The 27,647-nt window shown below is 39.1% G+C and overlaps 1 protein-coding gene across 1 annotated transcript in view; it reads left to right on the forward strand.

The window, feature by feature from the left end:
* CD109 (CD109 molecule) overlaps nt 1-27,647 on the forward strand; it is a 149,351-nt gene that overhangs the window by 7,519 nt on the left and 114,185 nt on the right. The window contains exon 3 of the mRNA XM_011987122.1: nt 22,022-22,050. Coding sequence (XP_011842512.1) covers nt 22,022-22,050 — 29 coding nt within the window. The remainder of the gene's footprint in view (nt 1-22,021; nt 22,051-27,647) is intronic.

Here is a 27,647-nt window from a genome sequence, read left to right on the forward strand (position 1 = left end):
TCCTGCCTCAGCCTCCCTAGTAACTGGGACTACAGGCGTGTGCCACAATGCCTGGCTGATTTTTTGTATTTTTAGTAGAGACGGGGTTTCACTGTGTTAACCAGGATGGTCTTGAACTCCTGACCTTGTTACCTGCCCACGTCGGCCTCCCAAAGTGCTAGGATTACAGGTGTGAGCCACTGTGCCCGGTGATTATGGGCTTTTTTTTGGTGATTAATAGACCTTTAGAAAAAGTATTTCTGCTACACTTTGCAGAGTTCTGGAAAAGTGTATCAATGCCTTTCTAGTAGTGAGATTCAAAAGATTGCTTGTCACTGTCACCACTGTCACCACGTCTACCACCATCAGCATCATTGCCATCATCTCCACAGTGATTAGAACTCTGTTCCTAATCTTATCTTCCTTTGCATAAAGAGTGAGTTAAATAAACATAATTGACAAAAACATAGTAAAAGTTCAGCAGGTAATAATTACCAGAGGAGAGAAGATGGCGCAGCTATTGGCATTTAAAATCAAGTCAGACTATTGTATTGGGTGGAGAGTGAGTCTGTCCCTTTATCTCTTCCTATATATATATATTTTTTTCTTTTTCCTTACTGTGAGGTTGCTCTGGAGTTCCATGCCAAATCAAGAAAAAAAAGTTACGAACATTTTGAGAACTGTCCTCTCATCTGTAAGGCACATAAAATAATTTAATTTTTGTGATGTCCTTGAAACCATAATTTCTGTTTTATTTTCCCTTCTTTTGCTACAATTTGACATTTTCATTTGTAAACTTTCAGTAGTTTTCCTGAACAAGAGTCACTTCAAGTAATAAAGAATATAGCCTTTCTCCCTCATTAATGAATTCATCATCATTAGTTTCATGTAAACCTGGTTTAAGAAAAAAATCCTAGAGGCTGAGTGCAGTGGCTCACAACCATAATCCAAGAGCTTGGGAGGCTGAGGTGGGAGGATTGCTTGAGCCCAGGAGTTTGAGACCAGCCTGGATAACACAGTGAGATTATATCTCAAAAACAAAAACAAAAGAACCTCCAAAACCAAAAACTCCCAAAAAGCGAAATCGAAAATGCCTACCGAAAAATCTGGGGACTCTGCATGGGTGTCTCCTGGTAAGTGCCTGCTGGTTTGGTAGCACCATTTTTTAAATGCTGCCAAGCCTACTTCCATCTTCCCATTGAGTTATTGGGGTGGGATGTGCTCTATAAATGTGTCTATAGCCTTTAATAACTTGCTTTTTCTTTTTGCCCTAAAATTCTGGAGAGTTAATGGAGTATTAACCTTCTTTTTTAAAAGATTTTTTAAAAAATATGTTTTTTTCCTTTGTTGTCTTTCTCACATTGACTGTGGTATATTTTATTTTCCATCTTGGCTCAGTAAGGGTGGGAAATTTTTAAAAATTGAGATATTAGCTGAAAAACTTAAAAAAATCATCCAGTTCGGTTAGGATGGTTTTCTGGTGGAAACAAAGCTCCTGAACATGCATTTCATGCCTCGTAGATAAAAATCAGTCCCATGGTCTTTATGAAAGTAGATTAATTAGTGTAATGTGTGGGCAGATCTCCCAGAGCAGGTTTTCACAGGCAGCTTTGCCAACAGAACTCAGTCTGAACCTGCAGTTATGTGAGAATTATTTTTAAAGGGTGTAGGCTTTTCATTCACACATCGTCTTTGCTATTGTGTGTGATGTATATTAACAGGTAGGTGGTGCTTGAGAATAAAGGACCACAGCGTAATCACGATGTGCCTGGGCTCTGGAGCCTGTCTACCTGGGCACAGGTGCTGGCCATTCCACTTAGTGGTTGTGTGGCTGTGGGCAGTCATGATCTCACCAGGCTTCAGTTTCATCATCTGAAAAATAGTGGTTTCTGCCTTATACAATTATGTGGATATTGTGAGGATTAAATGAGGTAACATATTCAAGGCACTTAACACAAAGGAATTATTCAAGAAAATGGTAGCTATTGTTACTAGAAGAGAGTAGCAACAGTTTATGTCGAAGGCAATTATTAATCACCTATTGTGATGGTCTTGAACTGGGAGCTCTATAAAAGACACACCCCTAGGAAGGGATTGGAAGGGATTTAACATATTAAATATCCAGTTTCCTCATAGTACCAAGGACTTTATGCACAATGTTTAATTTTAACACCTGATGAAGTAGATACTCTTGTCTTCATTTTGGAGGTGAGGAAATTGAGGCAAAGAGAGAACAATTAGTTTTTCTGAGTTAACCCAGTTAGTAAATGGTGAAGCCTGAATTTGAAGTTAGTTGTATCTGAGGTCCAGAGACAATAAGGTTTTCTATTGCTGGGAAGAGGGTGAAGTATTTTTGTTTCCTTGATTTTGGGATATTGATGCAATGTTGCATAGTCATCTTCCACTATAATCATTTTCACATTGCTTGCAGTAGTGTAGACCTGGATCTTATGAAATCTAATTTGAATAGAAAGAATTACAAGATGAAATGCTAGCTCTCCTCTTAGTTTACTTTCAGCCTCATAGAGTTTTGGAGCTGAAGGGGACCTCAAAGATAAGCCAATTCAATCACCTAATATATGGCTGAGGAGACTGAGGTGAGGCATGGGATCTGGGGATTTTCCCAAGGTCAAATCACTTATTGGTGGCAGAGTTCAGGTTGAAACAGATTGCAGGTTCCCAAATTTGCAGTCCAGTGCTATTTCCATTATATGCTACGAAACTTTCCTAACATATGGAGAGCTGAGCTTAAGACCTAAGATATATTTACAAATGCTGATTCTTCTGATATGGAAGAAAATAAGGCTAACTAAGGAGTTTAAAAATGCTTACTTGCATCTTGTAAAAGTTTCTTATTTTAGCTCAAGGTGGAGTTGCTCTTTATGCACTAATGGTTCTGTATAAGGGATGGGGGCTGGGTTAGAAGCTTCACAGACTTTTTAAAAACTAAATTCTGTTGCTGTGTTTCTCAAAGTGCTCAGCCTCCCTAGTAACTGGGACTACAGGCGTGTGCCACAATGCCTGGCTGATTTTTTGTATTTTTAGTAGAGACGGGGTTTCACTGTGTTAACCAGGATGGTCTTGAACTCCTGACCTTGTTACCTGCCCACGTCGGCCTCCCAAAGTGCTAGGATTACAGGTGTGAGCCACTGTGCCCGGTGATTATGGGCTTTTTTTTGGTGATTAATAGACCTTTAGAAAAAGTATTTCTGCTACACTTTGCAGAGTTCTGGAAAAGTGTATCAATGCCTTTCTAGTAGTGAGATTCAAAAGATTGCTTGTCACTGTCACCACTGTCACCACGTCTACCACCATCAGCATCATTGCCATCATCTCCACAGTGATTAGAACTATGTTCCTAATCTTATCTTCCTTTGCATAAAGAGTGAGTTAAATAAACATAATTGACAAAAACATAGTAAAAGTTCAGCAGGTAATAATTACCAGAGGAGAGAAGATGGCGCAGCTATTGGCATTTAAAATCAAGTCAGACTATTGTATTGGGTGGAGAGTGAGTCTGTCCCTTTATCTCTTCCTATATATATATATTTTTTTCTTTTTCCTTACTGTGAGGTTGCTCTGGAGTTCCATGCCAAATCAAGAAAAAAAAGTTACGAACATTTTGAGAACTGTCCTCTCATCTGTAAGGCACATAAAATAATTTAATTTTTGTGATGTCCTTGAAACCATAATTTCTGTTTTATTTTCCCTTCTTTTGCTACAATTTGACATTTTCATTTGTAAACTTTCAGTAGTTTTCCTGAACAAGAGTCACTTCAAGTAATAAAGAATATAGCCTTTCTCCCTCATTAATGAATTCATCATCATTAGTTTCATGTAAACCTGGTTTAAGAAAAAAATCCTAGAGGCTGAGTGCAGTGGCTCACAACCATAATCCAAGAGCTTGGGAGGCTGAGGTGGGAGGATTGCTTGAGCCCAGGAGTTTGAGACCAGCCTGGATAACACAGTGAGATTATATCTCAAAAACAAAAACAAAAGAACCTCCAAAACCAAAAACTCCCAAAAAGCGAAATCGAAAATGCCTACCGAAAAATCTGGGGACTCTGCATGGGCGTCTCCTGGTAAGTGCCTGCTGGTTTGGTAGCACCATTTTTTAAATGCTGCCAAGCCTACTTCCATCTTCCCATTGAGTTATTGGGGTGGGATGTGCTCTATAAATGTGTCTATAGCCTTTAATAACTTGCTTTTTCTTTTTGCCCTAAAATTCTGGAGAGTTAATGGAGTATTAACCTTCTTTTTTAAAAGATTTTTTAAAAAATATGTTTTTTTCCTTTGTTGTCTTTCTCACATTGACTGTGGTATATTTTATTTTCCATCTTGGCTCAGTAAGGGTGGGAAATTTTTAAAAATTGAGATATTAGCTGAAAAACTTAAAAAAATCATCCAGTTCGGTTAGGATGGTTTTCTGGTGGAAACAAAGCTCCTGAACATGCATTTCATGCCTCGTAGATAAAAATCAGTCCCATGGTCTTTATGAAAGTAGATTAATTAGTGTAATGTGTGGGCAGATCTCCCAGAGCAGGTTTTCACAGGCAGCTTTGCCAACAGAACTCAGTCTGAACCTGCAGTTATGTGAGAATTATTTTTAAAGGGTGTAGGCTTTTCATTCACACATCGTCTTTGCTATTGTGTGTGATGTATATTAACAGGTAGGTGGTGCTTGAGAATAAAGGACCACAGCGTAATCACGATGTGCCTGGGCTCTGGAGCCTGTCTACCTGGGCACAGGTGCTGGCCATTCCACTTAGTGGTTGTGTGGCTGTGGGCAGTCATGATCTCACCAGGCTTCAGTTTCATCATCTGAAAAATAGTGGTTTCTGCCTTATACAATTATGTGGATATTGTGAGGATTAAATGAGGTAACATATTCAAGGCACTTAACACAAAGGAATTATTCAAGAAAATGGTAGCTATTGTTACTAGAAGAGAGTAGCAACAGTTTATGTCGAAGGCAATTATTAATCACCTATTGTGATGGTCTTGAACTGGGAGCTCTATAAAAGACACACCCCTAGGAAGGGATTGGAAGGGATTTAACATATTGAATATCCAGTTTCCTCATAGTACCAAGGACTTTATTCACGATATTTAATTTTAACACCTGATGAAGTAGATACTCTTGTCTTCATTTTGGAGGTGAGGAAATTGAGGCAAAGAGAGAACAATTAGTTTTTCTGAGTTAACCCAGTTAGTAAATGGTGAAGCCTGAATTTGAAGTTAGTTGTATCTGAGGTCCAGAGACAATAAGGTTTTCTATTGCTGGGAAGAGGGTGAAGTATTTTTGTTTCCTTGATTTTGGGATATTGATGCAATGTTGCATAGTCATCTTCCACTATAATCATTTTCACATTGCTTGCAGTAGTGTAGACCTGGATCTTATGAAATCTAATTTGAATAGAAAGAATTACAAGATGAAATGCTAGCTCTCCTCTTAGTTTACTTTCAGCCTCATAGAGTTTTGGAGCTGAAGGGGACCTCAAAGATAAGCCAATTCAATCACCTAATATATGGCTGAGGAGACTGAGGTGAGGCATGGGATCTGGGGATTTTCCCAAGGTCAAATCACTTATTGGTGGCAGAGTTCAGGTTGAAACAGATTGCAGGTTCCCAAATTTGCAGTCCAGTGCTATTTCCATTATATGCTACGAAACTTTCCTAACATATGGAGAGCTGAGCTTAAGACCTAAGATATATTTACAAATGCTGATTCTTCTGATATGGAAGAAAATAAGGCTAACTAAGGAGTTTAAAAATGCTTACTTGCATCTTGTAAAAGTTTCTTATTTTAGCTCAAGGTGGAGTTGCTCTTTATGCACTAATGGTTCTGTATAAGGGATGGGGGCTGGGTTAGAAGCTTCACAGACTTTTTAAAAACTAAATTCTGTTGCTGTGTTTCTCAAAGTGCAAATTGTATTTATTAAAAAGGTTGATTCATGGCCTCCCTCAAGACATGGGTAAGAATCAAGAATCTCGGCTGGGTGTGGTGGCTCACGCCTATAATCCCAGCACTTTGGGAAGCCAAGGTAGGTGGATCACTTGAGGCCAGAAGTTCAAGACCAGCCTGGCCAACATGGTGAAACCCTGTCTCTACCAAAAATACAAAAATTAGCTGGGTGTGGTGGCGCACGCCTATAGTCCCAGCTACTCGGGAGGCTGAGGCAGCAGAATCGCTTGAACCCAGGAGGCAGAGGCTGCAGTGAGCCGAGATTGCACTGGTGCACTCCAGCCTGGGCGACAGAGCAAGACTCTGTCAAAAAAAAAAAAAAAAAAAAAAAGAATCTAACCTTTATGTTCCGCCATCACCACAGGTGATTCTTAGTCACATTAGAATGAGAACAACTGCCTTTTGGTATCTCACAAATTGTGCTCGACCAAATGCTGGAAAGCTCGAGGGGGAGTAGCATGCCCCTGCAAGCCTGTGATGATTCATGGCAGCGGAGGGAAGGCTCCTCCTGGACTTTCATGTTTGCTTTTAAGCAGCCTTCAACCATAAGCGCTGGTGTTCGCTTTCAGCCACAGAGAAACATGACTTGGGGTTTGATTGTGAATCAATGATTGGGTGAAGTTAAAAGTGAACACACTGATTCTTTAAACTCCAAGTTAAACATGTGCTGCTCCTCTTCTAGCACTGAATGAGTCACTGTCCTAGTGACTCACTGAAGGGTTGTGGTGGAAATAGAAAACAGATCCCATAAGAATTTGGGCTGGGTTACTGTTGATCCTTTATGTCCTGTGAAGAGGGCTTTACAATGCTGAAACTAGTTGTTTCCCCACAGACATTTCTTCTCATTAATGTATTATTTATTGATTATTTGCTGTATGTGAAACATGAGTGAATGGGGAGTGGGGAATAAGAGAAAGGAAGGCACTGGAGGAGATTCCGAGGTCCCAGAAGGATAATATAATATTAATAGTGCAGAAGGCTGGAGGAGTTTTTATTTTTTGTATAAAAAATTCAATGCGGTTTGTAAACAGTGCTTCTTGTATGTGACCCTGTGCCTGGTACTGTTACCTTTTACTTCCAGAGCTATACAGATGTCCATTCATAAACGTCCCATCTCTGCTGACATATTTGGCATTTGGAGGGAACAGTTACTTCCTGTACTAGAGACAGGAAGGGTGTGCCGGAGGAAAGAGCTGCTGGCTAGGTGTGGCAGTTAAGAAAAGGAGTAGGGGTTTGTGTATATATCTTTTGAAAAGATGTTTCATTCTGCTTTGGATATGAGTTTGGGGAGACATCCAGGTGGAGATGGCCAGCAGATAGTTTTGAAACTGCAGCTGGGATTTAGGCATTGTTTTCATAGAGGTAGACAGTATTTTGAAGTCCTGGAAATACATAAGATGCACAAGAGAGACAGAGCTCATGGGAAGAACAAGACTTTTGAGAGAAGCTTGGAAAGAGGAAATAAGTTAATGAAAGGGAGAAGACCGGACACAGTGGCTCATGCCTGTAATCCCAGCAACTTGGGAGGCTGAGGCGAGCAGATCGCTTGAGCTCAGGAGTTTGAGATCAGCCTGGACAACATATTGAAACCTCATCTCAACTAAAAATTAAAAAAATTAGCTGGATGTGGTAGCATGTGCTTGTAGTCCCAGCTACTCAGGAGGCTGAAGCGGGAGGATTTCTTGAGCCTGGGAGTTCAAAGCTACAAGAGAGCCACGATAGTGCCACTGTACTCTAGCCTGGGTAACAAAGCACGGCCCTGTCTCAAGAAGAAAAAAAAAAAGAAAAGAAAAGAATAGACAACGAGCAGTCAGAGAAGGGTAGATTGAAAATGTTTCAGAAGTCAAGGGAAGAAGAAGTTCCAAGAAGGAAGGTTTAATAGTATCAATTCTCTCAGAAGGCCAGAGAAGAGAAGATGAGGACAGAGGAAAGAACATTGGTGACCCTTAGGCAAGTGGCTTTAAGTCGAATGTTGGGAGCAAAAGCAAATTTGAAGGAATAAATGGATGGTGATAAATATAATCAGAATTTATTCTTTCCAGAAGTTTGGTGGTTGAAAGGAGAGAGGTGGATGTTCCCTCAAAAGGCACATTAGAAAGGTGAAAGTGGTTAAGGCAAAGGAGAGGGTGGATAATTCCTGGGTTAGAAGGGGTGAGCTCAGTATTAGGGGCAGAGGGAAGTGGATTATCCTTAAAAAACCCTCATACTTTCTTCTTTGAAGAAAGAAAGAAATAGAAGAGAATCAGTAAGGAAAGAAATATTTTGAGGTGTGAAATTGAGACGAAGAATAAAATTGAAATACAGTTTTAGGAAAACTTATCTACCCACCTGTAAATTGCACAGATCTGGCCACCACTTTATAGGAAATGGGGGTAAAAGTTAAAAGTAGTGGCACACCGGAAAGAGAAACACAGGATTGGAGATCTTCCCTGGTGGTGCCCTGAACTGGGTCACCATTGGATTGTAGGAAATTGGAATACAGGGGCTGAAAGTCATATTCATATCTGGGGGAGCTAACACAGAGGGGAAAGAGAAGAGGAAAGGGCTGTTTACCATGAAGATATGCCTCAGTTGAAGCTCAAGAGGACTGGGTGGAATTACTTTATTACTGCCATGGTTGTCAGTGAATTTGTAATTCACCATCTCTTGGTCTGGGCCAAGATGACCAGCATACGAAAGGTGCAATGATAAAACTTGGCGAGGAGGATTAAAGTGGATCTTGGTCTGGCTCTATCTCTTCCACTCTTCACTTCCCTTGGAGAATTCTTTGAGGTGATTTTCTTCCCTTGCAAGGCTCAGGGTGAAATTGGTCAAAGATTTGGTGGAGGGGGTAGCAGTAGGTAGGTAGATGGCAGGTGTGTGGATTGTTAGTTCTGAAGAAACGATTCATAAGTTAAAATCCAAAAACCAGACTGGTAAAGAGCTTGGAAATAAATGGAGAGGAACATTTTTAAAGAACACGTAGTAGCTCCCTTTTGGCAAGGCTGTGTTAGGAATTTACATTTATGAAAATGTAACTGACAGAAATGATTTAGTATTACAAATTTAAGTTTCACTGCAATATATGTTAAAGCTCTTCAGGAATATAGATAAGATGGGGAATTTATTATTCTCAGCACTTCAAATTTATTCAGCACCAAACTACATATGACACAATGCTGGGTGACAAATATTTGGTGACCACACGAGGTTCTTGTGCCCATGCTCTTCGCAGGGAAGCAGAGTAGGCTTCATTTGATGTGTCAGCCCAAGTTGATTGTAGAGGCTGATTGGAGTGCTGTGTTGACAGTTTCAAAGTCAAGCCTGGGTTTTCTGGACTAGAGAGCTGGATGAATTAGCTGTGTCTGCCATGGACATGGGAGTTGGGGAATGTGTTATGAATGCTGCGAAGGATTCTGCAGCCCATCCATACATTTTATTTGTGGATCAGTTGAAGAGGAATGGTCGAAGAGGAATGGTAACCTACAGAGCTACATAGGGGCTTGAGGTAGTAACAACATGGATAAGAGAGGAAAGATGAAAGAGTGGGTGTATCCAAATAGTAAATGAGAGTGCAGCAAGCTACAGAGGAGGAACAAGGAGAGAAGGAATATGAGGTTATGTTTGCACTACTGTTTTGGAAGGAATAGCTAGGTCTGTCCTGCACTTTTTGGAAGGCACAGTGGGTTTGAATGGGCGCTCGGAAACCACACTGAAATTGAACCCTAGCATCACCTAATAATAGTACCCACCTCATAGCATTGTTGAGAGGATTAAATAAGATAATACTTAAGAGCTGTATCATCCAATATGGTAGCTACTAGCCACATGTGGTTTTGAGCACTTGAAATGTGGCTCATATAAATTGAGATGTGCCATGAGTATAAAATACACAATGGATTTTGAATACTTAGTTCCAAGAAACGCAATAAAACTTGTGATTTTAAAATAATGATTTCATGTTCAATGTTAATATTTTGGACATATTGAGTTAAATAAAATATGTTTATTAAAATTGATTTCACACACTTATTTCTATTTTTTTTTTAGTGCACATCTTTAAAACATTTATCACAATGCTTGGTACATAGAAAACACTCAGGGAATGTTAACTATGTTGTACCTGGTGTTTCCCAGTATCAGATATTAATACTGATGCCTGACCATGAGCCTGTGGCATGAGTCCAAGTCTCCCTGCTGATGACTCATTTTGGCTTAGGTGGATCTTCAACCTTATTCCTTATCCCTTGAAGAAGAAGAAAATCTCCCTAAAAAGAGCCACAGAGGTCGGCAAAATTTCTGTAAAGGGCCAGATGCTAAGCGTGTAGGTTTTGCCAACCTTCAGGTCGTTATTGCAGCTGCTAACCTCTGCCTTTATAGCTTGGAAGCAGCTGTAGATGGTGCGTAAAGAGATGAGCATGGTTGTGTACCAACAGAACTTTATTTACGGATGCTGAAATTTTGAGTTCATATAATTTTTACTTATCACGAAATATTATTCTTCTTTTGATATTTCCCCCAGCTATTTAGAAATGCAAACCCATTCTTAGTTCATGAACTGTACAAAAAACAGGCGTGGGCCAGACTGGATCTGTAGGCTGTGGATTGCTGACCCTGCCATTAAGAATGCCCTGTATGGCCGGGCGCGGTGGCTCAAGCCTGTAATCCCAGCACTTTGGGAGGCCGAGACGGGCGGATCACGAGGTCAGGAGATCGAGACCATCCTGGCTAACACGGTGAAACCCCGTCTCTACTAAAAAATACAAAAAACTAGCCGGGCGAGGTGGCGGGCGCCTGTAGTCCCAGCTACTCGGGAGGCTGAGGCAGGAGAATGGCGTAAACCCGGGAGGCGGAGCTTGCAGTGAGCTGAGATCCGGCCACTGCACTCCAGCCTGGGCGACAGAGCGAGACTCCGTCTCAAAAAAAAAAAAAAAAAAAAAAAAAGAGAATGCCTTGTACATTTAGCAGCCAAGAACCTTGCTTGACTTTGGGTTTTTCATTTGTACTTAATGTAACATTTACTTTATAGTGTACCATTTTATTTATTTTACTTTTAGTAGGTTTGTGTTTGACCTGTTTTTTTTTTTTTACTCAGCAGTCTAAATGGAACAAAACTTTGTTTATGAAACTCAAATTTATTAAGATATTTGTAAGCAAAGGGAAACAAGAGAGAAAAATATAAAAGGAGTATGTAAGGGATGAAAGATTTTTTTGTTTGGTTTTGTTTTGCTCAGAATACTTGTGTTTTCTGTGTAGATTGAATTTCCCCAATAGTTATTTTGCCTTAAAGTGACATTAAACTGTGAAGCAGAAACATTGTATTTTTAAATCTTACTTTAAGTTTTAAAAATTTTTTATTTTTATAGATTTAGGGAGTACATGTGCAGTTTTCTTACATGGATATTTCGGGTAGTGGTGGAGTCTGGGCTTATAGTATAAACATCAGCCAGATAGTGTATGTTGTATCCATTAAGTCATTTCTTATCCCTCACCTGCCTGCTATATGAATCTCCAATGTCTATTATTTCACTGTCTAAAAAATACTGTATTTTATACAAAAATTAGCCAGGTATGGTGGCTCATACCTTTAATCCCTGCTACTGGGGGGGCTGAGGCAGGAGGATCGCTTGAACTTGGAAAGCAGAAGTTGCAGTGAGCTGAGATCATGCCACTGCACTCCAGCCTGGGCAACAAAGTGAGACTCCGTCTCAAAAAACAAAAAAAAATTGTATTTTAAAGTTTTGTTTTCCATGAATTTGTGGGCGAAAACCCCTATTTCTCACCTTGTTTATCTGTAGATCAAAGAATGCTGAAGCATGAGGAAAAAAATTTAGTAAATTGATAAAGAGATCAAAATTTTCAGCTAAAAAAGTGATAATAAATTTAAATGTATTATTGCATGAGACTGAGTAGCAAAAGGTTGCCAAAAATAATTAAGCAGCAAACACTAAGTCAGGCACACACATATATATATATATATATATATATAGTGGAAAATCCACTTTTTTTTTTCATAGAGAGTATTTCTGTACCTAGTTGGATTTCCATTTACACAGTACTCCTTTTCTTCAATGATTTTCCAAAGCTATTTGGTGAGGACAGATGTCAGAAGAGGCAGCATATAATGGTATTACCGAGTATGTTTAAAAAGTTAAGGAAAGGTTAGTTTTTGTGTATGTTTATTACACAATTTAAAAATAGCTTTGACTCTATTTGTAAATCAAACGGCCAGTTCTCAGGCTGTGCCAAATGCGAAGTCTTCAAACAAGGTTTCTTCCGAGTTGCTTAAGCAGCACTGGGAAGGAGAAAGCATCTGAAAGGGATTTGAGATTGACTGTCTCTGGTTATACACAGAAATGATTGGAGTTTTATAAAGTTATCTATAAAAATGCTAAGAAGAACCTTACATAACAGAGTGTGTCTTTAGTTAGTGATATAAAAGAGTGCCGTACTGGGTTTCAAGAGGTGGTGACCGTTTCCCGTGTCTGAATGGAGCCTCGCCAAAAGGGAGAAAAATGTTCACAACAATTTGCAAATACTATCTATTTAATTCTCAACCTAGCAACAGCAGAGAAAGAGATTATTATTCCTCTCTCATCTATACTTCCCCCATTCTCCTCCCTGCTGCTCCCGATTCTGTGTTTTGGTTGTGTAAATTATTTCTAAATGAATAGAACTTTCAAATAAGTCCTATGCTAGGACTTCAGAAGTGCCTAGGAAATTCCAAGCTGTATTTGTAAATTTAAAGGGAAGATCAGCAGAAAAAAATGTCAAGTACTTAAAATCGACCTTTTAATAATAACACATGAGACCAGTGAGTAGGCCTTAGATTGGATGTGTCCACACATCCTCTGAGTCGCTCCCTGGATCCAGCAAGAAATAGGGGTGGGTGGGACATCTCTGTCCCTACAGTATAGCGTTTGGGAAGAGTCCTTGTATTTTGTATTTTTATTTGTTTTTAAATAGAGATGGGGTCACACCATGTTGCCCAGGCTGGTCTTGAACTCCTTGCCTCAAGGGATCCTTCTGCCTCAGCCCTCCCAAAGTGCTGGTATTATAGTCGTGAGCTGCCATGCCTGGCCTGGGTAGGACTTCTGTTTCTAACTCTGTATCTTTCTTGCATCGGTGAACAGATAAGGTCATGTGTCTGAGCACTAGGACCCAGCATGCAGCTGAACTGCTCTTCCAACTTCTCTCTAGTGAGAGAATTCCTCAAAGATTTGACTTGATTCAGAGCTGCATTAAAAACAAAAGACAAAACAAAAAACACTTCTACTATGAAATGAGATTTCCTGCACTTCAAATCTGTTTAGCTTGTTTTGAAGTGCCAGAATACTTGGCCTCCAATAAGTCAATGTCCGAGAGCCTCATTTGGATTGTAGATTCCCAACTGTTTTTTTGCTTTCTCCTTGCTGATGTCATTGGATGAAAATAAATTACCACCCCCACCCCCGTCATTCTTCATCCGTATACATTTGCTGCCGGTGGGTGGGTGGTAGCTGGTATAAGACCAGGGCAGGAAGGAAGCACATTACTTCCTCCAGTTATGGACCTAGCATAATAGTCAACCCCTGATGATTTATCCTAATACAATGAAAAATAAGTAACTCTCAATAATGGAGGGTGCTGGTTTGTTGGGGCGAAGCTCACTGCAGTTTGTTTCTATTTTATTCCAATGTGGGACATTGTGGTGGATGCTGCGTTTTAGGGCCCAGATCGCCCTTCAGGGATGAAGGACCTTTTCCCGAAAGCTGCTGGGAGTGTTGTGCCCAACTGCCTTCAGAGCCAGTTGCCTCTGATGATTATATCAGCTAGAGAATTGCCTTGGCCGTGGTGGCCTCCCTCCTGGGGATGGCCTGCATTATGTGACTGATTGATGTGGGGTATGAAGGTCCAGCCCTTTCGTCCCAGTTCAGGACAACTCTCACTGGCTGTGACTGCTTCTGAGCTGCCCTGGTGGATGCCTCTTTGGAGCCTGCATTGCAGCCCCACTGCTGTCTCCCTTAGTCCAGTTTCCCCCGTTCCCTTCTGCAGGTGCTGATCTGCTGAATACTCCTTAGTAAACCTCCTGCATTGTAATTACCATCTCAGAGTCGGCTACTGTTTAATTTTCCTTTGAAGAGGAATGTTTCAGATCTTGGAATCAACTTCAAAACATGTCAAAACTGTGTAGTGTGAGGAATTGACATGAGTTGGGAAAGTGTTTAGTTTTTATATCCTTTTCAGAGTTCCTGTATGACACAAATTATTTTAGAGTTAGCTCCGCTGCTGCAGTGCTTAGAGTATAACTCTAAGTTTCTTCTAAGGGCAACTTCATGGAAGAAGAATCCACGGGTTCTGGTGAGTGATAAACTTAGAGCTGAGGAGAGAAAAGAGTTCAAGATGACTGAGATTTTGAACATCTGTGATTGAGGAAGTGGTGATAGCAACATATACAAACAGGCTATCCAGGCTGTGGAACTTTTACTATAATCAAAAATATGTATAATAAAAACAATGGTGAGGCCCAGGGCTGGGACCGGTGGCCCACCTCCTGTAATCCCAGCACTTTGGGAGGCTGAGGTGGGCAGATCACTTGAGGTCAGGAGTTCGAGACCAGCCTGGCCAACATGACAAAACCCTGTCTCTACTAAAAACACAAAAAGTCAGCCAGCTGTGGTGGTGCTCGCCTGTAGTCCCAACTACATGGGAGGCTGAGGCATGAGAATCTCTTGAACCTGGGAGGTGGAGCTTGCAGTGAGCTGAGATCATGCCACTGCACTCCAGCCTGGGCAACAGAGCAAGACTCTGTCTCAAAAACAAACAAACGAAAAAGCAGTGATGAGGCACAGTGACTCACATCTGTAATCCTAGGGCCTTGGGAGGTCAAGGTGGAAGGATCACTTGAGCCTAGGAGTTTGAGAGCAGCCTGGGCAACATAATGAGCCCCCATTTCTGTAAAAAAATAAAAATAATTAGCCAGGCGTGGTGGCCTGTGCTTGTAGTCCTAGTTACTGGGGAGGCTGAGGCAGGAGGATCGCTTGAGTCCAGGAGTTTGGGGCGGCAGTGAGCTATGATTGTGCCACTGTGCTCCAACCTGGGTGACAGAGTGAGACCCTGTCCCCTCCCCCCCAAAAAAACTATGTGTAATAAAACCAACAGTACAACTGATTCTTTTTTTTATTTTTAATTTTTGTGGATACATAGAAGGTGTATATATTTACAGGGTACATGAGATACTTTGAAATAGTCATGCAATGTCAACAACCACATCATAGCAACTGGGGTATCCGTTCACTCAAGCATTTGTCCTTTGTGTTACAAACAATCCAGTTATACTATTTTAGTTATTTAAAAATGTGCAATTAAATTGTTATTGACTACAGTCCCCCTGTTGTGCTATCAAATGCTAGGTCTTACTCATTTTTCTAACTACTTTTCATGCCCGTTAACCATCCTCACTTCCTCTCTAACCCCTCACTACTCTCTCCAGCCTCTAGTAACTATCCTTCTACTCTCTATCTCCATTAGTTCAATTGTTTTAATTTTTAGCTACCACAGATAAGTGAGAATGTGCAAAGTTTGTCTTTCTGTGTTTGGCTTATTTCACTTAACATAATGACCTTCAGTTACATCCATGTTGTTGCAAATGACAGGATCTCATTCTTTTTTATGGCTGAATAGTACTTCATCATGTACATGTACCACATTTTCTTTATCCATTCATTTGCTGATGGACACTTAGGTTACTTCCGGTTACTTCGAAATCTCAGCTTTTATGAACAGTGGTGTAACAAACGTGGGAGTGCAGATAGCTCTTTGATATACTGATTTCCTTTCTTTTGGGTATATACTCAGCAGTGGGATTGCTGGATTGTATGGTAGCTCTATTTTTAGTTTTATGAGGAACCTCCAAACTGTTCTCCACAGTGGTTGTACTAATTTTCATTTCCATCAACAGTGTACGAGGATTCCCTTTCCTCCACATCCTCACCAGCATTTGTTACTGCCTGTCTTTTGGATAAAAGCCATTTTAACTGGGGCGAGATGATATCTCATTGTAGTTTTGATTTACATTTCTCTAATGATGAATAGTGTTGAGAGGGCCTTTTCATATACCTGTTAGCCATCTGTCTTCTTTTGAGGAATGTCTATTCAGATCTTTTTCCCATTTTTAATTGGATTATTAGATTTTTTTCCTATAGAGTTATTTGAGCTCTTTATATGTTTTGGTTATTAATCCCTTGTCAGATGAGTAGTTACAAAGATTTTCTCTCATTCTCAGTTGTATCTTCATTTTATTGATTGTTTCCTTTATTGTGCAGAAGCTTTTTAACTTGACGTGATCCTATTTGTCGATTTTTGCTTTGGTTGCCTGTGCTTGTGGGGTATTGCTCAAGAAATCTTTGCCCAGTTCAGTGTCCTGGAGAGTTTCCCCAAAATTTTCTTTTAGTAGTTTCACAGTTTTAGGTTTAAGTCTTTAATCCATTTTGATTTGATTTTAGTGTATGGTGAGAGATAGGGTCTAGTTTCTTTCTTCTGCATATGGACATCCAGTTTTCCCAGCACCATTTATTGAAGAGACTGTCTTTTCCTCAATATATGTTCTTGGCACCTTTGTCAAAAATGAGTTCACTGTAAGTGTATGGATTTGTTTCTGGGTTTATTGTGTTCCATTGGTCATGTGTCTGTTATTATGCCAATATCATGCTGTTTTGGTTACTACAGCTCTGTAGTATAATTTGAAGTCAGGTAATGTGATTCCTCCTTTTTTTTTTTTTTTTTCTCAGTATAGCTTTGGCTATTCTGGGTCTTTGGTGGTTCCATAAAAGTTTTAGGATTGTTTTCTCTATTTCTGTGAAGAATGTCATTGGTATTTTGATAGAGATTGCCTTAAATCTGTAGATTGGTTTCAGCAGCATGGACATTTTAACATCGATAATTTCAATCCATGAACATGGAATATCTTCATTTTTTTGGTGTCATCTTCAATTTTTTTTATCAGTGTTTTATGGTTTTCATTGTACAGATTTTTCACTTCTTTGGTTAAGTTAATGCCTGGGTATTTAACTTTATTTGCTGCTATTGTAAATGGGATTACTTTCTTGATTTCTTTTTCAGATCAGAATTCTGCTGATTCTTGTATGTTGATTTTGTATCCTGCAACTAGACTGAGTTTATCAGTTCTAATCGTGTTTTGGTGGCATCTTTAAGTTTTTCCAAATACAAGATCATATTGGCTGGGCATGCTGACTCACGCCTGTAATACCAGCACTTTGGGAGGTGGAGGAGGTCCAGATCACTTGAGCCTGGGAGTCTGAGACCAGCCTGGGCAACATAGGGAGACCCTGTGTCTATTTATCTTTAAAAAATAAATTAATTAAAATATTATATCATCTGCGAACAAGGATAATTTGACTTCTTTCTTTCCAATTTGGATGCCCTTCGTTTCTTTCTCTTGTCTGATTGCTCTAGCTAGGACTTCCAGTACTGTGTTGAATAACAGTGGTGAAAGTCTCGTCGTCTTCCTGATCTCAGACGAAAGTCTTTCAGTTTTTCCCCATTTAGTATGATACTGGCTGTGGGTCTGTCATATATAGCTCCTTTATGTTGAGGTATGTTCCTTCTATATGCAGTTTTTTGAGGGTTTTTATCATGAAGAGGTGCTGAATTTTATCAACTTTTTTTGGTATCCGTTGAAATGATCATATGGTTTTTGCCCTTCATTCTGTTGATATGATGTATCACATTGATTGATGTGCATACAACTATTTTTTTTTTTATACTCAGAGTCAGTGCAGAGCAGTGGTTTGGAGCTCAGACCCACAAGACAGGTGGCCAGGGTCAGAAGCTTGGCCCCAGTACTTTTTCTCTGTGTGACCCTGGGCAAGTCATTTCACATCTCTGTGTCTCAGTGTTCTCATTTGTAAATTAAGGGTAATAATACTTAATAGTATTGTTGTGAGCTTTAAACGCATTAATATATGTAATGCTTTAGAACACTCTGTAGGTGGTAAGTACTATTATTATTATTATTTTATTCATATAACTAAAAAATTGCATTCTGTCTGATCTGTTGGTTGTTTTATTGTTGCTAAACACAAATTTAAGTCTTCTATCCCCTAAACTAGTTCTGTCCAATACAAGTATAAGTCAACTACATAAGTTATTGGAAATTTTCTAGTAGCCACACTAAAAAAAAAGAGAAACAGGTGAAGTTAATTGTAATAATATATTTTATTTAACCCAATAATTTACAAATATTATTAGTTCAACATTTAATCACTATAAAGTTATTGACATGACATTTTACATTTTTTTTGGGTTGTAAGTCTCAGAAATATGGGGTGTATTTTACACTTGCTGCTTATTTCAGTGGCTCAATAGCCACATGTGTTTAGAGGCGCCTGTATGTGACTGAGCAGCTTTAAAGAGTTGCTAGTTAATATTGCTCATTTCTGAAGTGTTCCAATCAACTGTTGCTGTGAAACAAGCCACCCCCAGATTTAGTAGATTAAAACAACAGTGGTTGATTATTTCTCACAATTCTCTTTAGCCTGTACACGCTAGATTGGTGATTGTTGCCATTATTTTTGTGACAGTTGTGAAATTTTTGAATTCCACGATTCCTTCTACAATTATTAGTTGGAATTCTGTGGTAAGGAATAACTCTTTCTTCTCTTTCACTCAGTCATGTATTTAATTGTGTATCAGCATGAACTCATAGATTCTTGTTTTATTCACTAGGTTGTAACCCATTATTTATTTTAATATTCAAGTGACCCGACCATAATATTTTAAATTAAGAAAACACCCTCTCCACACATGCTGAGGTACCTGGTGAGATCAGAACAAATTCTGCTATATGGATGGTATTCTCAATTCCATCCACCACCCCCCCTGTATTGCAATGTTTAAATGTTTCAACCCAAATATTTCACAAAGTCTGCTTGCAGAGCCCGATGCTTCTCTTCACAAATGTTTTTACAGTACAAAATTTGCCCTGTAAATTGTCTCTCTTTATGGTTCCTTTGAAGGTTTTACCAAGTTTACTTGCCGAAATATCCTGGGGCTTTTCAATTTCACTTCAATTCAGTATAGAATATAATAAGTCTTTCCCATTAAAAGTAAGCTTAATGAACAGAAGTTTCTTCCTACAAGGTAAGATACTCCCAAAGCACAGCTGGTGTATATCCAACGATATAAAATCAGTATGTTGAAGAGATATCTGCACTCCCACATCCACTGCAGAGTTATTCCCAATATCTAAGATGCGGAGTCAATATTAGTGTCCATCAATGGATAAATGGATAAAGAAAGTGTGCTGTATATACATAATGGAACACTATTCAGTCTTATAAAAGAAGGAGGTCCTGTCATTTTCAGTGACGTGGGTGACTCTGGAGGACGTTATGTTAAGTGAAATAAGCCAAGCACAGAAAAACAAATATTGCATGATCTCACTTATATGTGGAGTGTGAAAAAGATGAGCTCATAGAAACAAAGGGTAAAATGGCAGTTACCAGAGGGTGAAAGGAATGGGGAGATGTCGGTCAACGGACACAAAATTCAGTTATATGGGAGGAATAATTTCGAGAGATCTAGTGTACAGCATGGTGACTATGGTTAATATCAACATATTGTATACTTAAAAATTGCTGAGAGTAAATTTTAATTGTTTCTTTCCACAAGTAGTTATGTGAGCTAAGGCACATGTTAAATAGTGTGATTTAGCCATGCCATAAAGTATACCTCATTCCATAAGGTATGCATGTATCATCTATATGTGGTATACCATGAATATATACAATTATTACTTGTCAATTAAAAAAAGAATAAAACATTTTCAAAGTTAATTTATGTGCACATTAAACCCATCCTAGAATAATAATTTTCTAACCAAAAAAAGATCCAGAATAATGCTAAATCAGGATGCTGGAATAACAGTGTCAACTGGGATAATCCTGGTGAGGACTCATCTTGTCCAAAGAGCCCCTTGTGATCGGGCCAAGCCTCCTGGCTACTGTTCTCTTTCTGTCTGTGGTCTTTGCTCACCCAGCTCTTTGGTTTAGTAGACTCAGGTTGATCTCTACTGCTTTGCATTTGCTGCTCTTCTGCCTGTAACATTGTACCCCTCCTTGCTCATATGGCTAATTTCTCCATATCCTACAACCCTAGACACTGGCATCATTTTCTGTAGGTGCCTTCCCTTCATCCCTCCAGTGTGCTCCTTGTCCTACCTGTACTACATGTATCTGTTCCACGATACTTCTTCACCTTTTTGAAACACCATGTTCAATATCCTGTTGTTTAAGAATCTTACTCTTTGCTTCCTACGATGACAGTTATTAGATGAACTGATCTGTGCTAGGTGGTAAGTGATGGTGATGAGTTACTTATCTGTTCCTGAAAACATACTTGTATTTCATTGTGGCCCACTGGGGTGGTAGTCTTCAAAGTGGGTGTGCACACATCTAAGAGTATATATGACCATTTATAAGGATGGAAGTAGAAAATGTAGTACTTTTTATTTCTATTATTTTATTAAGCAAAGCTAAGAAGTTAAAGTTTTTCTCTTTTTCTTTTTATTTATTTATTTATTTAATTTTAAGACAGAGTCTCGCTCTGTTGCCCAGGCTGTAGTGCAGTGATGTGATCTCAGCTCACTGCAACCTCCACCTCCTGGGTTCAAGCAATCCTCCTTCCTCAGCCTCCCAGGCAGCTGGGACTACAGGCATGCCAGTATGCCTGGCTAATTTTTGTAGTTTTCAGTAGAGATGGGGTTTTGCCATGTTGGCCAGGCTGGTCTCGAACTCCTGACTTCAGGTGTTCTGTCTGCCTCAGTCTCCCAAAGTGCTAGGATTACAGGTGTGAGCCACTGTGCCTGGCTATAAATTAAAGTTTTTCTAATGTTTAATATTTTGGTTGAGAAAATACATGTATATAAGTTTATAAATCTAATTTGACATGGGTAAGGTATACTAAGTGTTTTTATTGATGGAATACTCTATCATAAAAATTTGAGACCATGTCTGTAGGGGCATACTGACATCCCCAATGGAAAACTCTTCAAGCTTTTTGACACTATAATAGCTAACATATATCAAGTGTTTTCTATGTGTCAGGCACTGTTCTATATGGTTTACAGGTATCAACACACTTATTCCTTACAACCACCTCATGAGATTGGTATGATTGTTAGCATCCTCATCTTATGGATGAAAAAAATTGAACTGGAGAATCAGGTAATTTGTTTAAGGACGGGCCAGTATGTATCAAATTCTAGATGTGGTCTGATTCCAGATGCCGCTAGCTTAACCCCTGCCGTGTACTGTGCTTTGCCCTGGTGCCTCTGCTCTCACCTGATAGACCCATTTGGCTTCCTGGAGGAGAGGGACCACGTCTGTCTTGCACATTGTGCTATTTTTTAAATGAATGAAGGAACCGGGGCCTATTCTTTCCCTCTCTCTCTTTAAAATCATCTTTTGCTCCATTTTATTTCCCAAGGTCCTGCCATCTTCAATAGGAACTTTGGACAAGTACTCTTTTATTTTTAACATGAAACCATTTTTCCCCCGGAGATAAATGGATCTGATGAGAAATTGGCATGAGTTTAATTAGCAGTCCTATGTATAGAAACTTTACATGAAGAAAAGTCTGCATCACCCTAGTACTCATGAGTCAGTTATGAGTCCCAGCTCACCCCTGACATGACTAATGCCTTCCTTTTTTCTTGTATCACGAGGGTGTGAGAACAAGAAATAAACTTCAGGCTACTACTGTACAGTGAAGTGCCCCGCAAGCACGTATGATCTTAAAATAGCAACAAGGGCAGCAGCACCATGACAACAAAAATAATAATGGCAAAGAGAAGCAGAACCTAATGTTTTTGAGTTCGCCCACTGATACCCTTTTAATCCTGATTTTTAATCATTTGGCACAAAGATATGTAATAACTTATTGGGTCTTCTGGACATTTAAATGTTATTTTGGTTTGACCAAATGTATTTATGATTCCATCTACACATATAAGAGTATTGGGAGAGTTTTGGAAGGTTTGTGTTCTATCGTCATATTCAAATTGTGCTAACTCTGTTTTCTTTTCTGTTTTCCTTTTAGGCTCTTTTAAGACTCTGACTCTTCCATCAGTAAGTATTCATTTAAAAATTTTGGTTTCAGAAATATATTGCATCAGTGAGCTAAATAAATATTTCATTGGATTTTATGTCAATTCACACATTTCACATAAATTTGACTTGAGTTTAGTTCAGCCTTCAGATTATTTATGAATAATATTATTTCAAGGAGATTGATTATGAGGCTCTTCAAACTCTTGACAGAGATTTTCCTCTTGTAAAATAGAGGACTTCACTGAAGGAAACTGGCCTGGACTATTAGCACAGAAATCTTTTCTGGTTATAAAAAAGAATGAGACCATGTCCTTTGCAGGAACATGGATGGAGCTGGAGGCCATTATCCTTAGCAAACTAACATAGGAACAGAAGACTAAACACCACATGTTCTCACTTGTAAGTGGGAGCTAAGTGATGAGAACACATGGACACATAGAGGGGAACAACAGACACTGGGGCCTACGCAAGGGTAGAGGGAGGGAGGACGGAGAGGATCAGGAAAAATCGCTAATGGGTTCTAGGCTTAGCAACTGGGTGATGAAATAACCTGTGCAACAACCTCCATGACACAAGTTTACCTATGTAACAAGCCTGCACTTGTACCCCTGAACTTAAAATAAAAGTTAAAAAAAAAAAAAGGCATCTGGACTGGTTTGGTCCTACTTCTGTGGTAATGAGCCTTCTAGTGTGGAACTCTGCTCCTCAGTTTCCTTGTCCTTGAAAAGAGCAGTGCCATGCTGAGACATACTAGAACTTGAGGCAAAAGGAAAAGTCGGTAACATTGACCCTGTCTTTGTTTAAAGCGTTGACTTTTTTGTTTATAATTTTTTGCATTAATTTTGGTATTTTAAAATATTGTATTAAAATATTATTTGCTTGATTGCTAAGTTTTTTGGTACCCCCTTAAATTTTGCACCTTAGACAAGTGCCTCATTCACCTCACCATAGCCCTGGCCTTGGAAAAGAGAATGAAGATACCATCTTTATCTCACAACATGTCCTGGAGTGCAATGAGATGTGGAAGTGTTGTAGCACTTCCTATAGAAATGGAAAGGGGTTATTATTTTGTTGAGAGAGTCATAAAACCTGATTATTAAATGTTTGTGAATGAATCTTCCTATAGCTTTGATTTAGAAGTTTATACTTTCATTACTATGCTTTGTTTTGGGGCTTTGCATGCTTAATGTACGGTACAGTAAACCACAGCATCCAACATCAGGTGCAATTTGATATATGTAATTTTCTGAGAACAGATGACTAATGACTTAGGCCCTGACACATTGCATACTTGATTAGTATCAGTATTACCTCATAAGCCAGGTTTGCTTATTACCTTAATTTTTTTTTTTTTTTTTTTTTTAGACAGGTCTTGGTCTGTTGCCAGGCTGGAGTTTGGTGGCACAATCATGGCTCACTGCAGCCTCAATCTCCCAGGTTCAAGCAATCTTCTCACCTCAGCCTCCCGAGTAGCTGGGACTACTGGCATGTGCCACCATGCCTGGCTAATTTTTTATTTTTTGTAGAAACAGGTCTCCCTATGTTGCCCAGGCTTATCTCAAACTCCTGGGCTCAAGCATCCCTTCTGCCTTGGTCTCCCAAAGTGCTAGGATTACAGGAGTGAGCCACCACACCTGGGCCACTTAGTACCTTTTGAAAGTTACTTGTCAAGCACATTCTGAAACCATATTTATATTGGGGGGTTCATAGAGAATATTGTACTCTCAAACAATACTTTATAAAAATTAGTTAGTATGCTATATCTATTCTGTTTCTTACATATTATATTTGTACTTCCTTTCCTAAGAAATATACTGTTGCTAATAATAGAAAGCGGAGAAAAAAAGGCATAAGCAGGCAGAAGTAGGGGAAAAAACCCTAGAATCTTTGTGGTGATAAAACATTAGATTGCATTAAAATAACCTAAAACATTAGATACTGGCCCCAGGGCCTGTGTGCAGAACTTTGTTGAAAGGGTATTCCAGTGGTAAGAAGAAAATAAATCCTGTGTCATATATTTGTCCTATAGCATAAGGAGGGTGGGGTTTAAGCTCAGGAATCACAGCCTAAAGTACAATAATTGTCTGGTTTCCTCAAAGGATTTTGCAGTTTCACATACCAGAAGTGTAGAAAGGCTGAAAGGAGAAGGTGGGGCAAGATCATGAGAGTTTCTTTCAGTGATACTAGTATAAACTGTACGTGTCTGAGCTACTATTAACTAGAAATTCGGCAACTACGCTTCTTTTTTTTTTTGTTTTTGAGACGGAGTTTCTCTCTTGTTGCCCAGGCTGGAGCACAGTGGTGTGATCACGACTCATCGCAACCTCTGTTTCCCGGGTTCAAGATTGTCCTGCCTCAACCTCCTGGGTAGCTGGGATTACAGGCATGCACCACCATACCCAGCTAATTTTTTTTGTATTTTTAGTAGAGACAGAGTTTCGCCATGTTGGTCAGGCTGGTCTTGAACTCCTGACCTCAGGTGATCCGCCTGCCTCAGCCTCCCAAAGTGCTGGGATTACAGGTGTGAGCCACTGCGCCCAGCCTACTGTACTTCTTTTAAGTCTTAAGTATATGAAGTACTAACTCTCACATCCAGTATTTGTCTCTAATATTATGCCATTTCAATTGTATATAAATATAGCTATTATTTATTGAAAGCTTTACTAGAGATTATATTTTGGAGTGTATCTCTTTTTAGTAAAGCATGGTTTGAAAAACTTAGAAATAAAGTGTATGGACAAATTTGAAATACTTGACAAAAAAAGAAGGCTCTGCATTTCAATGAGTTTTCAATTAAAGCAGAACCAAATTTTGTTTTTTCCCAGTGAGAACATACCTGTGAATAGAACCACCTTTTAAGTGCACTTGCATTCTGACATTTGTAAATGTAATATTTTAAATTATTTTTAAGGTCTTTATGGCTTTTTAGTGTAAAATATAAATATTTCAAGAGTGTATTAACACAAATGTGTTTTTTATTTCTGATTTACTCATTGTACTTCAAGACACTAAAATAACCCTCAATATGAAGTAAATAAAAAACATAAATTGAGACTTAGTATAAATATTATTGTTTTGTACACAATATGGCAGAAAAACTTATTTTGTTCTCTTTGTCAAATGAGGGAGTAGTTTTATTTGATTAGAAATGTTTTTATTGTGTAAGTATAATTACTAATATATTTTTAATGGAAACTATCATCTTAGATTTCTCAATTTTATTTTGAAAAATTGTCTCCATTATGTTTAGTAACTGGCATTATTCCTGAAGTATATGAGGATAAATACTATTGTGTTGTCTCAGTTTCCTTATAGCAATGAATCCTTCAGATAAGGTGAAATGGCTTTAGACAGCCCAGATTAGAATAAGTAATCCTTATTTATTGTCTAGCAAGAATGTTTTTGAGCATGCTTACCTTATGTATCCTAGGCAGAGAGTTATCATCTCCTCAGAGAGTTTGCATTTATGTATACACAAAATAGACGTGCATAAGTAAGAATCAACACACCCAATCCAGAGGCTGATTGATATTCTGTTGGTCAAAGCTTTGGGATATTGTCAGTTCCCAGACTCTTGTCCTGCTTTCAGACAGCCTCTCACTGTGGGAACTGCACCTTCCTCCAGCCCTGTGCCCTCTGGTCAAGGAGTCCAAAATCTCTGTGGGTAAATAATTGACTCTGTGTAAGAGCTGTGGAAGTCACTTATCAAGGAACAGCTTTCCCTCCCCCACCCCCACCAATTTTGGGAACCCTTTTCAATAACTGTGGCCCCAAGAAGGCAGAAGGCAATTTACCAGTAAAGATGCAGGAGCTTCTATTACCTCATGGTGTCCACTCTACTCTGGGCAGGTTATAACCCACTCCAGATCAGGCACAGAGAGAGAAACTTTCATAAAAATTGCTTGAAGTCAATAATCTTTTCTCCAGTCTCATTATGTGCTCCCATTGTTAACAATGGAGCACTGAGGTCTGCATTGACACCGCAAGACTCTGGAGCACCACCCAGAGAGCGTGGTGACACCCCAAGACATGTGGTGTCTTGCGTGATGACCCGTGCTTCGTACAGGCACCCAGGTCTAATGATTCACCAAGGCCCAATATTGTCATCTCTGGGTGGCCTCCCTGGGATTAACACTGAGTCTTTGAGGATCCAAAATTACCTAAATTTTATATATGGCAAGGTGGGGTGTTTAACAGGGAAAAGTTAAAAAAGCAAATTAGTTAAGGTAACCCAAAAGAGCAGCAAGATAGTCAGTAATGTTTCCCCTGAGTCAGTGTCAGCTCCCTGAAGGAGGGTGGACTAGGAGGTAGAATAAAATGTTTTTGGGCACATTTGTGTTTATTTTAATTCTTTGACCGTTTAGGCTGCTTACGGTTAATAGGCTTCTTTAGCTCTAGGCCTCTGTGTCATTAATTTGACATCAGTCTTCAATCTAGCATCTGTCCTGGGACCTCTGTGCCACTAAAAATGATAAACTTAAATCATGAAGAGCAATCCCATCAAATATATTTTTAAACATGAAATATTTAGAAGTCGATGCCATTTATAAGCATATTATATTCTGTTTCCTGTGCCAGGAAACAGAATATAATATGCTTATAAACAGAATATTATATATATATTTTCTTGTTTATAATATTAGAAAATCTGATTCAAAGAGTCTGAGGACTGAAGTATCACTTGAGAAAGTAGAATTTAAGCTTGCAAGTTCCAGGCTAGACTCTCTGCTCTACCAGGGAACAGGTCTTTGGTTCCTGTTGTATCCCACATACCCAGGATAACCTGGTACACAAAGGGTGCTCAATAAATACTTCTTTAAGCTGGGTGTGGTGGCTTACATGTATAAATAATCCCATCATTTTGGGAGGCCAAGGCGGGTGGATCACTTGAGGTCAGGAGTTCGAGACCAGCCTGGCCAACATGGTGAAACCTCGTCTCTACTAAAAATACAAAAATTAGCCAGGCGTGGTGGTGCACACCTATAGTCCCAGCTACTTGGGATGCTGAGACAGGAGAATCGCTTGAACCTAGGAGGTGGGATTGAGATTGAGCCACTGCACTCCAGTCTGGGCAACAGAGCAAGACTTCGTCTCAAAACAAAACAAAGCAAAACAAAAAACTTCTTTATTGAAGAAAAGCAAAAATTGACACGAGAAGTCATTTGAAGGTAACATACTGATTGTTTTTCCTAACATTTTATTATTAACTTTTCAAATATAGAAAACATTTCATAATGAACACTCCTATATTTGCCACTTAGGGTCTACTGTTAACATTTTACTATATTTGCTCTATCATACATCTATCCATCTATCCATCTACCCATCTTTCTATCCATTTACTAATTCATCTTATTTTTAAATGTATTTCCAAGTAAATTGCAGACATCAGTACTCTTCTCCCTAAATACTTCCTGCTGACCATTTTATTGTTGACAGTGGTTTCTTGCACTTTCTTCATATTCTTAACCACATTGATAGCATTCTGATGTCTGCTATTATTGGAAAATCCCCTTTGAGTTATCTGTAGACAAAACTTATTTGCAAAAATGAGTCAGGATATAGTTTCAGGACCTCAGTTTTAATATGAAAATCAACTAAAAGTCAAACATGCT

This window comes from Mandrillus leucophaeus, unplaced genomic scaffold (assembly GCF_000951045.1).
Source record: "Mandrillus leucophaeus isolate KB7577 unplaced genomic scaffold, Mleu.le_1.0 Scaffold300, whole genome shotgun sequence".
NCBI lineage: Eukaryota > Metazoa > Chordata > Mammalia > Primates > Cercopithecidae > Mandrillus > Mandrillus leucophaeus.